Here is a 17,066-nt window from a genome sequence, read left to right as displayed (position 1 = left end):
TTGCCTGCCCTGAACCTTCCTCATCATGTTCTTGGGGAGTCTCAATAGCTTTGGACAGTGAGGCCTTGGGAGTGCTCAGTGTGGGTTCTTCCCCTTCACCATCTCTTTGTGCAACAACAAGAGGATCCATTAGGGTTGGGGCATTCCAAACTAGATGTTTGCCAAACTCCATTTCATCCTCACTCTCCGAGGAGCTGGGTGTTTGCAGAGGACAGGTATATTTCCGTCATTGGGACCGTGTCTGACTTGCGGGGCCGGGAGGCTCAGAATCTGTGGAAACATCCTTATGGGGAAACAATACTTGTCCTACAGGTAACAGATGATTCTGGTGGAGAGTTCTGGTGGGGCCATGACTGCTCTTAGGACATATGTGATACACTGGTAGATCCCCAAGTTTCTTCTCTATAATGTATGGGTGTGACTCCCAATGGTTTGCTGCAATCTCTGAGATACCCTTGCATAATCTGTTTTGTTTTGGCAGTCCAAGGCATAGTGACCATCTTTCCCACAGTTGTAACAGAAACCTTCTTGCCGGCTATCACCCCTCCTGCTACTCTCCCCTCTTGAGGATGGCACAGTATGTCCCTGAGCCTTCGTCATGGCCACTTCTTGGGTCAAATCTCTGAGTGCCGCTGCCACTGATGGGGCCTCTTCCATCTCTCCAAGCACTGTGGTGGTGTGACTCCCTGCCTTCTTCGGCTGCACCACTGCGTCCACTTGCAACAATCACTCCTCCTCTTCACGTATCTCTTGAATCAGCTTGTGGAATGGGGGTGGGTTTTGGGCCCGCTCCCTCAACTGCAGTCGCCACAACCCATGTTGTCAGGTGCCCCGAAGGATCTGATCCAACCTAGTGGAATCAATGCGCTTGGTGGTGATGCCCTCCTTCCACACTACCTGCTGTAAGCAAATCCTCTAGTCTCCTGATGAAATCTGACAGTCATTCATGGGGCTCCTGATAGGTATGGTGGAAACGATAATACAGGTTTTCACTGCAATCCGTAGCACTGTAGACACTCTCAAGAGTGGTTAAATAGTCTTTCACTGTGGCAGCTGGTTGTGAGTCTTTAAGGGCTTGGACAATTTGCATGGCAGATCCCCCCAGACTCTCAAGCACACTTTTCCGCTTCTCAGCATCAGAGCATTCCCACTCTTGGACAAGTGGCACTGTAAAATCCCTCCAGGTCTCGTAATCATCCTCCCCTGAGGGTACAGGTGACACCCCCGAGAAAGAACGTAACCGATTGTATGGAGCACTTTCATATGCCGGCTTCAATGCATCTTTGAGAGCGTTTCCCAGCTATTTGGCCATCCCAAAGGCTGGGTGCCACGAGTGTTGGAGCCCCTCCTAATGCCAAACTTAATTCCTCTCTTGTCTGCTTCTCATCCACCATCAGAGCTTGCAATTTCTGCGCTAAAGAATCCACCTCAAGTGACAAGGGCACACTAGTAGGGGATTGCTCTGCCCCCAGAATTGTCCAGGGAAGACTTCCTACTTGCACCTCTTTGGGCACTTTATCAAGATCTTCCTTGGAGTGAGTACATAGTGCTACCATGCCCTTCACTTCGCGGTTGTAAATACAGGTGTGGACCTTCACTCTCCCCAGTACTTCAGCTGCATCTAGGCTCTCCTCAATATCATTTGGTTCCATCTCCTCTGGGAACCCCGCCACCAGCACAGCTGTGGTTACTGGGATTCGTACCCCTCGGCATAGGTCTTCTAGTAATCACCTCACCATTTTTTTTTTTAAACTGAGATGAAAGTCACTCAGAAGTATCTTTGCACTGTGAAGGAGAGCCCAGGGTGCGTAATGTAGGTGTGTGCGTGCGTGTACTTCAAAGTCCCTATACGGGCCACCAAGTGTAACTTTAGTGCCCTCGTGGCCAAGATGGAGTCTGCTCTGCAGGCAGCTCTGGCCAAGAGAAGGCGCGCACAGGAATGCAGCAGGAAAAATCCCTTCCACCTCAGGGGCGCCTGTTCCAAACCCCCAAGAGTGAACATACACACGCACACACCGGTAAAGTACAATGGATATAAGAAAGGGAAATATTTATTTACAGAGGGGTGAGAGGAGAAAAACAACAAGGGGAAGTATAGGGGGAACAGTAAAACAGGATTGGATCCAAACCAAGGCCCCACAGGCCCAGTGGTAGCACAGTCTGAATGGGCAGACACTGAGCAATGTGTCTGCACACAGAGTTCAGGAGTCCTGAGCAAAGTTCCAGTCCAGTGGTGAGTCTTGGGTGCTCCTGGTTGTCTTCGACACCACTAAACTTTCCCCAACAAACCCCTCCAGTGCCCTCTTCTGGTGCTCTCTGCAAAGCTGTACAGAGCGACCACCTCCCCACTTAACTAGCTAGCAGCCTCCCTCCTTATTCCCAATGGAGAGTCACAGGTCCCAGTACTCACAGCCCCATGCAGCTCTGGGCAGCAGTGATACTAGGTCCAGCTCTCCCTGTCCTTCTCAGGCTTCAGGCAGATTCTCCGCCGCTTCACTTTGTGAGGGCCTGCTTGCTGCAGCCCTTCTGTCTTGAGCTCCAGAGCCATACCCCTGGAGTTTCCCTCCTTTCTCTCACTGCTCCCTCTCCCCCATTAGGAAAAAGATTTAAAGGGGCCATGCTATCTAAACCGCAAGGGGGTTACATTTGAAAAAAACCTTTGAACATTTTAAGAATGATACATAAGAACACACTTTATGTTAAAAGGCCTTGTGATACTGATGTTTCCCAGTTAATGCCTATGGACAGTCTTGAAGCTCTTCACAGCAGAAAAGACATTGCATACCTAATGTGCTGTATGAAAAGGGAAACTGAGGCACACTACTGTATTGCTTTCATGGCTAACTGGCAATATTCCTACACCGTGGCGAACATTAATATCTACATTGGCTTGATGTTAATTAGGTTTGTAAAGAAATTCAATAATATTGTTAAATATAATTTTGATAAACCATTTCTGTTATACATTAACACTTCTAATATTGGGTTAGAAGCTGTAGTAATACAAAACCAAGAATGGAAAGATTCCTAGATGCATTCAACAGTGTCTGGGACACATCTTCCCGCACCAATTGTGCGTTGGGGGAGTGATGTTATCTGATTAAAATATAACCATATAGATCACTGTTATTTGTTGCCACAAATCTTGTACAAAGTTTGTCTACGAAAAGGTTATGATTTGCTGGTTATGATTATGCTATCTGTATGCATGTATCATTTTGTATTTGAAGTTATAAGTATTGGCTCTATATCTGGATTTCAAATGTTTGCTCCTGGAGTATCACCGACAAGGTAGCTAGCCAGCATATCTTGGAGGGACTATTCAAATTAAGAGGCTCATCAAAAAATACTTGGCTGACAATGAATCATGGGAGATGCCCATCTACACTGTGTGGACTGTAGGTTATGGCTTCCTACAATGACTAGGCGAAATGCATGGACATGTGACTCTCCCAGGTGACTCCAAATTCCATCTTGTTGCTGTAATTTTCCACAGTAAGAACAATGGGTTTCCTTCCACATGGCAGAGGATATAAAAGGCCCTGAAACCTCTCCATTTTTGCCTCTATCCTGCTCCAGCCTCTTTCCAGCCCAAGCCTCTGGACTATGAACTTATACTAATGCGAGCTTTCTAACCAGTGGACTGAAGTCCTTCCAATGATTTGGAAGCAACCAGAGACTTATCAAACCAGCAGTTTATTCCATCACTGCTACAAGCCTGAACCAAGAACTTTGCAATTACTGAATGTATTTGATTCCTTTAACCAATTTTAACTCTTACCTTTCTTTCTTTTTATGAATAAACCTTTAGATTTTAGATACTAAAGGATTGGTTCAGCGTGATTTTTGGGTAAGATCTAAGTTATATATTGACCTGGGTGTGTGGCTGGTCCTTTGGGATCAGAAGAACCTACTATTTGATGAGACTGGTTGAAAAGAACCATTCATCTCTGAATCCAGTGTTTTTGGATATAAGAACTGGAATGCCTGAGGAAACTGCCTTTATGTTTTCCTGTTTGCCAATGTGGTGAAACAGAAGTTTACTTTTGTTGCTGGTTTCATATATGCTATGGGATTGTTGTACCAATAAATTAAAAACCAGCAGGATCTTATTAAAGGGAAAAAGGCAAAATACCACATTTATTGTGAATACAGAAAGAATCATAGTAAGCAGTTAGTTACAGCTGTAACATTCCATTCAATCTCATCTTTATTCACTCATTCATTCATACAAACACACACACACACACACACAGGTTCTGCAAGGTTGTTATCATAGTAAGCAGTTAGTTATAGCTATAACATTCCATTCAATCTCATATTTATTCACACATTCACACACACACACACACACACACACACACAGAGGTTCTGCAAGGTTGTCATCATAGTTACCAGCCTTAGAGTTGCTCATGCCAAGCCACTGGCCAGGTGGCCTGGACATGAGGAGGGAGCAGGGCCTTGTCAGATGCTCATCTGATGCTCCTGGAAGTTGGTTTGCAGAATCAGACCCCAAAGTTCTCACTTTTTAGAGTCTCTTTTTATAGGAATTTCTTCCTAGGCCAGTCTGTGGGAATTGCTTCATCATGCTGTTGCTGAATCAATCAGCAGATGGCACATTCCTGACGGCTCCGTGCTGCTAGATGTTATCTTGTTCTTTGGTTCTCCCATTCTTGAGGCTGTTGGGTGGATTCCAGTCTGCCCTCCGGGGGTCCTCTGGTTATTTCCACTTGACGCCTTCTTCAGCCGATGGACACTGGATTCTTAGGCTGGCACCTCCCTGATCATTCAGTTATTATCCACACCAAGCATCCATCCACATACATCCTCTATCTCTATTTTAATCACAATTGTTAATACAACAAAAGGGCGGGGAGTCTCTGGGTGCTGTGTCTGTTGTTAGAGTATTGCTTTGAGTCTCTCTCTGTGAATTGCTTTGAGAACAGACTCTGTCTTAGAATGTACTAACGCAATTAGCAGCTTGCAAGTTTCACATACAGAGGGAGAGAAACAGTACCAAAAACCAAGAGACCTCTTAATTAGTAATACCCTGGAATTTAAACTATGGGGAATCAAACTCATTTGTGATTTTAATACAGAACTTCTTTAATATGATCCAACATGATTAGCCACCAGTCTTGGGGTGTATCTGCCCTATTTCTCAGCAGTTCACCCTGAATTCGACATTCTCAGTTGTGACCCCCACTGAGGCACGGTTACAACACCTTTTTCTCACTCTCCCTTGGCAACACACAGCTCAGCGAGCTCCCTAAATAGGGTGAATTCAGCCACAGGGTTGCGGGGGAAAGGTCCAAGATGGGAAAAAGGGTCTAGGTATTTTTTTAAGGGGATAACTGCAAGCGTCTAGGGACACTATTGTATATTTTGCCACCATTTTCCACAGATGGGGGTGATTGAAGCTGCTATCTAACTCCTGTGGGTAAATGAGAATGCAATGCATTAGTAGGAGCGTTGCCAACAGATAGAGGGAAATCATTATTTCCCTCTATTTGGCAGTGGTGAGGCCACATCTCTAGTATTGCGTCCAGTTTTGGGTCCCTCACTACAGAAAGAATGTGGACAAAATTGGAGAGTCCAGTGGAGGGCAATGAAAATGATTAGGGGGCTGGGGCACATGACTTATGAGGAGAAACTGAGGTAACTGGGCTTATTTAGTTTGTAGAAGAGTAGAGTGCGGTGGGGGGGGGTTTGATAGTAGCCTTCAACTACCTGAAGTGGGGTTCCAAAGAGGATGGAGCTAGGCTATTCTCAGTGGTGTCTGAAGACAGAACAAGGAGCAATGGTCTCAAGTTGCAGTGGGGGAGGTCTAGGTTGGATATTAGGAAACACTATTTCACTAGGAGGGTGGTGAAGCACTGGCACAGGTTACCTAGGGAGGTGGTGGTTTTTAAGGCCCAGCTTGACAAAGCCCTGGCAGAGATGATTTAGTTGATGTTGGACCTGCTTTGAGCAGGGGGTTGGACTAGATGACCTCCTGAAGTCTCTTCCAACCCTAATCTTCTATGATCTCCTACATGTGTTAGGTTTCAGACTGAGCCCCTATGCTGCTCACCTGTGTGCTGCTTTGGTCCCTGCACAAGTGATTGCCCATTGGCATGGCAAAGTTTCCTGCAATGGGGGAAGAAATAAAGCTGCTCTGCCAAGGAACCTTCAGCAGAGGATTGGTGAGTACCTCCAGGAAAGTTTCCTAGAGATCTTTCTGGAGGATTTCCGTAAAATCTCAATGTGCGTTAACAAACTTTTGCACTGGGGAATGGGAAGCAGACGCAACCACTGCTAGTCATGTACATTTCTATCCTTGACTCACTTCTAAGATATAATGAAACAAAAGACAGCTCTTCCTCATGTAACCAAGTAGTATCACTCATCAAAATGAGTACTTACCAGAGTTCCCCTCTCCTGCATCATTCATGCCAGAGCCAGAGTGCTGGGACTGGCTTGAACCCACCAGAGTTGAGAAGAGATCCTGGCTCACCACACTATGGGATAACCCTGCCACCTGTTCCACCTCATCCTCCAACTCCACTTCATCCTTGGGGTTGAGTCTGCTAACTGCTGTCTTCTGGAGGCCATTTACAGCAACATAAGCAAGTGCAGTGTCTCCATTAACACTGTGTTGATCTAACTTTGCTGCAAAAAGCTCTACACCTCTTGTTGAGGTGCTTTTATTTTGATGGCATAGCAGGAAAGTTAAATTGGCTGGAGGAGCATTGCAGTGTGTACACCTCCACTGTTTTGTCAATGAAAATTGACTTTTGTGGACAAAACTGTGTTGCACAGACAAAGCCTTAGGCAGATGGATGTCTATTTTCCCCCAGTTTGTATACTACTGGGGTTAGGTAGCTAGACACCTGGAGTGAGGCAGCAGCATGCACACTTAGAGACAGAAACAAAGGCGACTTTTACAGAAGAAATTTAGGCACATTGATTTTGTGTGTGTGTGCACCTAAAGCATTCAGTGGAAGCTGAGCTGGGGTTTTGTTAATACTAGAGGTGCCTAAAATCTGGGACTTACCTAAGACTTATCTCTTTTCAAACAATTTTGCCCTGATATTAGAACCTATCCATTCCACTGAGAGCCACTGAGGGGAAAACATGGTCTCTTCTGGACTCTGGCTTGCAGAGGATTTTAGGAGTCCTCCCAACTCAGCTGGTGAGTGTAGGGGAGAAAATCATCAGGCGTGGGGCGGTGGGGGTGACCCTTGCGGACTGGATCTCGGGGGCTGTATCTACTTAGTGTGGGTGGGGGCCGGGCCCGGCCCGGCGCTCCCCCTTTTCCCCCTGTGCAGACGCTGAAGTTAGTAGACATGGCAGCTGGCGGAACTGTTTGCAAAGCCTAGTGAAAAATCAAAGCCAGCGTGTGGAGAGCGCCAGCCACCCCCCACGGGGTGAGGAAATGGCTCTCACGTGAGGGAGGCGGCAGCTCGAGGACTCCCACCCCGCTCCCTGCCGGGGGAGGGAACACCAGACGCCGCCGCCAACGCCCCGTCGCTCCCGAGCTCTGAGCGCGGAGTCCCGGCGCTGCCCAGCCGGAAGACAATGCCCACCAGTTTCACAGTAGTGCCAGTGGAGGGGCAGGAGCCGCAGCCCAGCCGGCCACTGGAGGAGCCGAGTCAGCAGCTGGCGGAGTGCAGTTCCGGGGAGCCGGGTGAGTCAGCGGGGCCGAGCCCCCAGGGACCGGCGGGCGAGCGCGGAGCTGCGGGGGTTGGGCGAGCCGCACACCTGGGTTAGGACACAGGCGGAGCCCAGCTCTGCACACAAAGGGCCCTGCCGGCGGCAGCTCCTAGCCCCGTCCTGGCTCTGCTTGTGAACAGTGTTTCCTTTCAGTTACCTGGAGGCAGCAAAAAGGGCTCAGTCTCCGGAGTCGTCTCCTCCAAGCAGCGCTTTGCAGGGGCCGTTCAGCCTCCAGAGTACATGGACCTGCTGCAGCCTTTCTGGCCACTGAACGTAACTGTCTGACGCATGATCCAGCCGAGCAGGTAGCTGCCGTAGGGTACTGGCCTGTTGAGCTAGGAGGATTGCTGTGGGGAGCTTCTCCGGGCGCGGAGCAAGATGGGCCAGTGCAGTGGCTCTTCGCATATAGGGTTGGATTCTCGTTGTTTCTCCAGGTGGCCTTTGAGCCCCTGAAAACAAAAAGGAGGTAGCCTAGCCACGTCTACTATGTGCTTCTGCTGGATAGGCAGACAAGGAAGGAGGTGCTCTCTGGGATTGGACTGGAGGTGCTAGCCATAGGTGGGAAAAAGAAATGAGGGAGCGGGCAGGATGTCCAATGAGTAGAGGGAATAGAACAAGTGTTCAGCTATACCCCATAGATTAAAGAATCAAGTGGCAGGGACTAATCTTATGCAGAAGAGGCTGTGGGAAGTGTGCTAAAAGTATGTGTGTGTGGGGCGGAGAGAGTGGGGAAACAAAATGAAGAGCAAAAGTAACCAGTGTGGCTATTTCTCCCCCCACCCCCCAAAAAAGACAAAACTGGAAGACAGATACAGAAATGCTACTGAATATTAGATACCGATATAAGCAATTTTTGTAACTTGCTACAGAGATGAAGAGGAGGGAAAGTGGCTAAATAGGAGGGAAGGAGGTCTGCATGACGGCAAATATTGGGGAGATGGGGTCCACACCACTACTGCCCTGAGGCCACATATCTGTTCAGCCATGCACTCTGCTGGCAAGGACTGTACACAGATCATTTCTCGCCACTAAGCAGTAAGGTGCCAGTAATTCAGCACTAGGTGCTGCTATCAAAATTGCATTTGCTTGAATGGCAGTGATTCAAGTTTGAGGGAAGAGCAAGACGGTACATTTGTGTAAAGGAAAAAGGAGGGTCTAATGAAACTAACCAATTCTATAATGGGGTTAAATCAGGGGTAGGCAAACTTTTTGGCCTGAGGGCCACATCAGGGAATAGAAATTGTATGGAGGGCCATGAAATTGGGGTTGGGAGGGGGTGCGGGCTCTGAAGTGGGGCTGAGGATGAGAGGTTTGGGGTGCAGGAGGTTCTACTGGGCTGGGATCGAGGAGTTTGGAGAGCAGGAGGGAGATCAGGGCTGGGCAGGGGGTTGTGATGTGGGGAGAGGCTCAGGGGTGCTTACCTCAGGTGGCTCCCGGAAGCAGTGGCATGTCCCTTCTCCGGCTCCTATGAGGAGGCGTGGCCAGGCAGTTCTGCATGCTGGCGCATCCACAGGCACTGCCCCTGCAGCTCCCACTGGAGCACATAGGAGCTGGAGCAGGGCCATGGTGCGGCCCCCTACCCTGTGCAACAGCTGGAGCGGGGCCGAGCCGCGTGGTCCGACCCAGACCTAGTGACCCAGCCAGAGCGCTGGAGCGGGGCCGAGCCACTGGTGTGGCTCGCAAGCCAGCTTTAAATGGCTCATGGGCTGGATCCGGCCTGCAGGCCATAGTTTGCCCACCCCTGGATGAAATAGTCATCTTGAAGCTTTGTCTTGAAAATGATTGAGTGCAATTGAACAATATACTGGCCCTCAGAGACTATGTATGGACTTTGGAGACCAGGGTGGCTGAGCTGGAGGAGCTAAGGGAGACAGAGAGGTACGTAGATGAAACTTTCCGGGACACAGTAGAACGGTCCCACCCCTGGTCTGACAGCCTTTGTGCTGTTGAGGAGGATGAAAGCCTCAGGGAAGGAGAACATCCAACTGGAGCAGAGGGAAACGATCCCATAGTTGGGACCCTCCTCCCAGATGATGCTGTGGTATCCTCTCACACTGAGGAGTCTTCTCTGGGGGAGAGAACTTCAGTTATTAGGAAGAGACAGGTATTAGTAATGGGCAATTCGATCATTAGAAACATAGATAGCTGGGTTTGCGATGATCGGGAGAACCACATGGTGACTTGCCTGCCTGATGCGACGGTTGCGGATCTCTCAAGACATCTAGACAGACTTATGTGTACTGCTGGGGAGGAGCCAGTGGTTGTGGTACATTTAGGTACCAACGACATGGGGAAGGGTAGGAGAGAGGTCCTGGAGGTCAAATTTAGGCTGCTAGGTAAGAGATTGAAGTCCAGAACCTCCATGGTAACATTTTCTGAAATGCTTCCAGTTCCACGTGCAGGGCCAGCTAGACAGGCAGAACTGCAGGGTCTCAATGCGTGGATGAGACAATGGTGTAGGGAGGAGGGGTTTAGATTGATTAGCAACTGGGGAAGCTTTTGGGAGAGGGGGAGCCTATACAGGAAGGATGGGCTCCACCTAAACCAAAACGGAACCAGATTTCTGGCGCTTAAAATTAAAAAGGTCGTAGAACAGTTTTTAAACTAAGGATTGGGGGAAAGCTGACAGGTGTGGAGGAGCATGTGGTTCGGACATCCCTTAGGGGAGGATCTATAAATGGAGATTCCCTATGTCCTAATGAGGAGGAGAGGATGGAAAATGATAAAATACAGGGAGGATCTGATGAGAAACAGTCAAATAAAAAAAACTCCCATTCAATTACATCATGCAATAGGGGACAGCCAAAAAATGACAAGTTTTTAAAATGCTTATATACCAATGCTCTAAATAATAAGATGGGTGAACTAGAATGCCTAGTATTAAATGATGATATTGATATAATAGGCATCATAGAAACCTGGTGGAATGAAGATAATCAGTGGCACACAGTAATACCAGGGTACAAAATATATTGAAAGGACAGAACAGGTCATGCTGGTGGGGGAGTGGCACTATATGTGAAAGAAGGCATAGAATCAAATGAAGTAAAAAATCTTAAATGAACTAAATTGTACTATAGAATCTCTATGGATAGTAATTCCCTGCTTGAAAGATAAGAATATAGCGGTAGGGCTATATTACAGACCACCTGACCAGGATGGTGTTAGTGACTTTGAAATGCTCAGGCAGATTAGAGAGGCTATTAAAAAACTCAACAATAATAATGGGGGATTTCAGCTATCCCCATATTGACTGGGTACATATCACCTCAGGAAGGGATGCTGAGATAAAGCTTCTTGACACCTTAAATGACGGCTTCTTGGAGCAGGTGGTGCTGGAACCCACAAGAGGAGAGGCAATTCTTGATTTGGTCCTAAGTGGAGCACAGGATCAGGTCCAACAGGTGAATATAGCTGGACCACTTGGTAATAGTGACCATAATATAATTAAATGTAACATCCCTGTGGCAGGGAAAACTCCACAGCTGCCCAACACTAGTATTTAATTTCAGAAAGGGGAACTACACAAAAATGGGGAGGTTAGTGAAACAGAAATTAAAAGGTGCAGTACCAAAAGTAAAATCCCTGCAAGCTGCATGGAAACTTTTTAAAGACACCCTAACAGAGGCTCAACATAAATATATACCCCAATTTAAAAAACATAGTAAGAGAACCAAAAAAGAGACACCATGGTTGAACAACAAAATAAAAGAAGCAGTGAGAGGCAAAAAGGCATCCTTTAAAAAGTGGAAGACCAATCCTAATGAGGAAAATAGAAAAAAAGCATAACTCTGGCAAATAAAGTGTAAAAATATAATTAGATCAAAATAGAATTTGAAGAACAGCTAGCCAAAGACTCCAAAAGTAATAGCAAATTTTTTTTTTTTAAATACACCAGAAGCAGAAAGCCTGCTCAACAACCAGTGGGGCCACTGGACGATTGAGAGGCTAAAGGAGCACTCAAAGACGATAAGGCCATAATGAATTCTTTGCATCGGACTTCACTGTTGAGGATGTAAGGCAGATTCCCAAACCTGAGCCATTCTTTTTGGGTGACAGATCTGAGGAACTGTCCCAAATTGAGGTGTCATTGGAGGAGGTTTTGGAACAAATTGGTAAACTAAACAATAAGAAGTCACCAGGACCTGATGGTATTTACCCAAGAGTTCTGAAGGAACTCAAATGTGAAATTGCAGGACTACTAACTGTCATCTGTAACCTATTATTTAAATCAGCTTCTGTACCAAATGACTGGAGGATAGCTAATGTGATGCCAATTTTTTAAAAAGGGCTCCAGAGGTGACCCTGGCAATTACAGGCCAGTAAGCCTCACTTCAGTACCCGGCAAACTGGTTGAAACTATCGTAAAGAACAAAATTGTCAGGCACATAGATGAAGATAATTTGTTAGGAAATAGTTAACATGGTTTTTGTAAAGGGAAATCATGCCTCACCAATCTACTAGGATGCTTTGAGGGGGTCAACAAGCATGCAGACAAAGGAGATCCAGTGGATATAGTGTATTTAGATTTTCAGAAAGCCTTTGACAAGGTCCCTCACCAAAGGCTCTTATGCAAAATAAGCAGTCATGGGATAAGACGGAAGGTTCTCTCATGGATTGGTAACTGGTTAAAAGATAGGAAACAAAGGGTAGGTATAAATGGTCAGTTTTCAGAATGGAGAGAGGTAAATAGTGGTGTCCCCCAGGGATCTGTACTGGGCCCAGTACTATTTAACATATTCATAAACGATCTGGAAAAAGGGGGGGCAAACAGTGAGGTGGCAAAATTTGCAGATGATACAAAACTACTCAAGATAGTTAAGTCCCAGGCAGACTGCGAAGAGCTACAAAAGGATCTCGCAAAACTGGGTGAGTGGGCAACAAAATGGTAGATGAAATTTAATGTTGATAAATGCAAAGTAATGCACATTGGAAAACATAATCCCAACTATATATATACAATGATGGGATCTAAATTAGCTGTTACCATTCAAGAAAGAGATCTTGGAGTCATTGTGAATAGTTCTGTGAAACCATCCACACAATGTGCAGCGGCAGTCCTCACATCCCTCCACTGGTGGCTCAACCCTCAGGCAGTATGTGAAGGAGTCCCCTTCCACAACCATCAACCTTCCTTATCCCTGGTTACTGACGGATTGTCTCTGGGATGGGGTGTGCATCTGGGAGACCTCTAGACACAGGGCCTGTGGTCGCAGGACAAGCTCTTCCTACATATCAACATCAAGGAGCTGAGGGCGGTGCACCTAGCCTGTCAGGCCCAACTACAAGGCCAGTGCATAGCAGTTCTAACTGACAACACAACTGCCATATTTTACATCAGTAAGCAGGGTGTAGCCCGTTCCTCCCCTCTATGCCAGGAGACCCTCCAGCTGTGGGAGTTCTGCATAGCCCACTCCATTCACCTGGAAGCATCCTTTCTACCAGGAGTTCTGAACATGCTGGTCCTTCCACACACACGAGTGGTCCAGCCGGCTGGATGTCACACACCTCATTTTCCAAAGGTGGGGGTTTCCCCAGGTCGACCTGTTTGCCACCCGATGCAACAGGAAGCATCCAATGTTCTGCTCCTTCCAGTGTCACGGCCCAGGCTCACTCATGGATGCATTCCTGCTACCCTGGAGAGGTCGCCTGCTCTATGCCTTTCCTCTGTTCCCTCTCGTGCACAAGGTCCTGCTCAAGATCTGCAGGGAAGGGGCAAAGGTAATTCTGATAAGTCCAGCGTGACCTCAACAACACTGGTACACTACACTACTGGAGCTGGTCATGTTACCTCTCCTCCCCGACTTACTCACTCAGGACCACTGTCACCTCTGTCACCCCGACCTGCGGTTCCTCCACCTCACAGCTTGGAAACTTCATGGCTGAACCCCATGGAACTTCTGTGCTCAGAACAAGTAAGAGCGGTCCGCCTCGGCAGCAGGAAGCCCTCTACTAGAGCCACGTATCTGGCAAAGTAGAAGAGATTCTCGTACTGGTGTGACCAGTGTTGTACATCCCCCTCTCCAGGTGCCTGTACCTCTCATCTTGGAGTACCTCCTACATCTGAACCAGCAAGGCCTGGCGGCATCCTCCATAGGGGTACACCTCGCTGCTATCTTGGCCATCCACTCAGGAGCATCTGGTTGATCCATCTTCGCCAACCCTATGACTGGTTGCTTCCTCAAAGGTCTGGGCCGCCTACATCCCCAGATCAGGCAGCCTGTCCCTGCATGGGACCTTTATCTGGTCCTCTCCAGGCTCATGGGGCCCCCATTTGAATCACTGGCAACCTGCTCTCTCCTGTATCTGTCATGGAAGGTAGCTTTCCTGGTTGCCATTACTTCTGCGAGGAGGGTGTCTGAACTAAAGGCCCTCACTTCTGATCTGCCTTACATGGTTTTCCACAAGGATAAGGTGCAACTCAGGCTGCACCCGGCCTTTCTCCCCAAGGTAGTGCTGTACTTCCACACCAGCCAGGACATTTTCCTGCCTGTCTTTTACCCTAATCCGCATGCAAGTAACCGGGAGCAGAGGCTGCACTCCCTCGATGTTAAGTGAGCACTAGCTTTCTACATCGAGTGCACTAAGCCGTTCAGAAAATTGAACCAATTGTTTACAGCGGTGGTAGACCAGATGAAAGGGCTCCTGGTCTCATCTCAAAGAATATCTTCCTGGATCACGTCATGCATCCGAACATGCTATGAGCTGGCCAAAGTACTGGCCCTGGCTCTTATGGCACACTCCACTAGGGCCCAGGCCTCATCAGCAGCGTTCCTGGCCTAGGTGCCGATCCAAGAAATCTGCAGGGCAGTGACTTGGTCCTCAATGCATACCTTCACTTCTCACCACGCCATCGTCCGGCACACCAGAGCTAAAGCAGCTTTTGGCAAAGCGGTGCTACAATCAGCATTTCCTTAACTCTGACCCTACCGCCTAGATAAGGCTTGGGAGTCACCTAATTGGAATCGATATGAGCAATCACTCGAAGAAGAAAAAATGGTTACTCACCTCTCGATTGTTGTTCTTTGAGATGTGTTTCTCATATCCATTTCAAACCCACCTGCCTTCCCCTATGTCGGAGTAACAGGCAAGAAGGAACTGAGGAGGCACCGGGTCGGCAAAGCCATATATTGAGTGCCATGAAGGCACCACTCCAGGGGGCTCCACAGCTGACCTGAAGGGTGCTGCTAGGGGAAAAACTTTCAGATGACTGTGCACACAGCGCACGCACACCTAATTGGGATAGATATGAGGAACACATCTCAAAGAACAACAGTTACGAAAGGTGAGTAATCTTTTTTTCCTCTGACTGGAACATATTAGAGCAGCAATTTCAAACTGGGTCACATGGTTCTGGCTTGTCCCCTTGTTTCCAGTTGCTAAACTGCTGTAAAGACAGCTATAAATACATTAAATACTTTCCTTGTGTTATCTTTCCCTATAAATAGGGCCCTACCAAATTCATGGCCATGAAAAACGTGTCACAGACTGTGAAATCTGGTTTCCCCCTATGAAATCTCATCTTTTGTGTGCTTTTACCCTATACTATACAGATTTCATGGGGGAGACCAGCGTTTCTCAAATTGCGGGCCCTGACCCAAAAAGGAGTTGCGTGTTTGTCACAAGGTTATTTTAGAAGGGTCGCAGTATTACCATCTTTACTTCTGCGCTGACTCGAGAGCTGGGCGGACGGAGAGCGGTGGTTGTTGACTGCGTGGTCTGCCCTGAAGGCAGCGCCCCACCAGCAGCAGCGCAGAAGTAAGAGTGGCAATATGATACCATGCCACCCTTACTTCTGTGCTGCTGCCTGCAGAGCTGGGCCCTCAGTCAGCAGCTGCCACTTTCCAGCCGCCTGGCTTTGCAGGTAGCAGCACAGAAGTAAGGGTGGCAATACCATACCATGCCATCCTTACTTCTGCACTGCTGCGGCGGTGGCTCTGCCTTCAGAGCTGGGCTCCTTGCTTGCAGCCGCCAGTCTCCAGCTTCCCAGATCTGAAGGCAGCGCTGCCACCTGCAGCAGCGTAGAAGTAAAGGTAGCAGTACAGCAACCCCACTACAATAATCTTGTGACATGCCACCCAACTCCTTTTTGGGTCAGGACCCCTGTAATTACAACTCTGTGAAATTTCAGATTTAAATAGCTGAAATAATGAAATTTACAAATTTTAAAATCCTATGATGGTGAAATTGACCAAAATGGACTGTGAATTTGGTAGGGCCCTACATATAAAAAATTGCTGTAGTTACTGTAGGAATGTTAGATGATCACAGATGAGAAGACAGCTGGTGCTCAAAGCAGTCTGGATTAACATGGTCTATATGATGAAAAGAATGAGAACCCACTCCTATGCTAATTGGTTATAAACTTTTATGTGCATCATAGTATGAGGGGATAAGGGGGGAGGGATAAAGGAATGTCTGACAAATCAATTCCATAATTTTCAACTACATTTACGTGAAAATTCTCTAGGAAGATTACAAAGTGATTTAAGAATTTAGATGGTCTGAACTCATTTTTATAATGCTTAAAAATGGTTCCAGCAGATATCATTATTATACCTCTAATATAATCCCTGAATCTCAGGAACCAGATAAAGTTTTTACTGTACCCTCTGGAATTACTTTCTATTCTTTTTTGGGTACATTGTTCTTCACAAGTTTTACTCTCTTTATTCCAGGCTATATTTAAAAGGTTCTGCTATTCATTGATTGAAGAAGCACTTGGATATGAAAAGCATTGTATACTATCTAACTGAACTTATATACTCCAGGATCATTTTGTGCCAGGTTTCACTAATAGTGAAGTGGTCATTCTGGTATCAATCAACCTCCATAGATCAAACACTGAAAATATTAAAATTGCCTTAAGGGATAATGTTTCTTAATTTATTTTTATATATGAAAACAAAATTTTTACATGTAAATGTAATGAAAACTTACTTTATACATGATCAATTCTGCTAAAGAATATTATGTGAAAAAGAATATATTTATTGTCAAAATCTTAAACAGAAAAAAAGAGGAAAATGAGAGGCAAATTGGGGAGAAGGGGGAAAGACTGTGGTAATCAAATTGTCAAAAGGTCTAACTCTTCTCAGCTTCAAGTGTTGCAAGCAGAAAAGGGATTTAATTTCTGCCATCTTCTTGACCTTGGTGGTTCTACTTAGAGAATCACAGATATGAAAAGTGAACAAGTTGATTTATTATAAAATAGGAAGTTTCAATGGATAATTTCAACTTTAGTCTATTGTGGAATGATCCTCGCAAAGAGTAATTTATTCCTATAGTTTTTGTTATTAATGCATGGTCTGCCGTCAGTATTCTGAAGGGTTTTTTGCGTTTGTTTTTAATTGTCTGGCAGACAGATTGTA

The 17,066-nt window shown here is 46.7% G+C and overlaps 1 protein-coding gene and 1 long non-coding RNA gene across 4 annotated transcripts in view; one reads left to right on the top strand and one right to left on the bottom strand.

Annotated features, from left to right (window-relative positions):
- LOC141982748 (uncharacterized) overlaps positions 1-8,160 on the bottom strand; it is a 60,964-nt gene extending 52,804 nt beyond the window's left edge. For all 3 annotated transcript variants that reach the window (XR_012638209.1, XR_012638208.1, XR_012638210.1), the window contains exon 1: positions 7,853-8,160. This is a non-coding gene — a long non-coding RNA (uncharacterized LOC141982748). The remainder of the gene's footprint in view (positions 1-7,852) is intronic.
- Positions 7,313-17,066, top strand: part of SLC12A7 (solute carrier family 12 member 7) — a 321,321-nt gene continuing 311,567 nt past the window's right edge. Inside the window, exon 1 of the mRNA XM_074945079.1 lies at positions 7,313-7,669. Coding sequence (XP_074801180.1) covers positions 7,561-7,669 — 109 coding nt within the window. The 5' untranslated portion in view covers positions 7,313-7,560. The remainder of the gene's footprint in view (positions 7,670-17,066) is intronic.

Source organism: Natator depressus, chromosome 2 (assembly GCF_965152275.1).
Source record: "Natator depressus isolate rNatDep1 chromosome 2, rNatDep2.hap1, whole genome shotgun sequence".
In the NCBI taxonomy this organism is placed as follows: domain Eukaryota; kingdom Metazoa; phylum Chordata; order Testudines; family Cheloniidae; genus Natator; species Natator depressus.
Note: the sequence above shows the minus strand (reverse complement) of the source record. Positions and strands in the feature narration are given on the sequence as shown.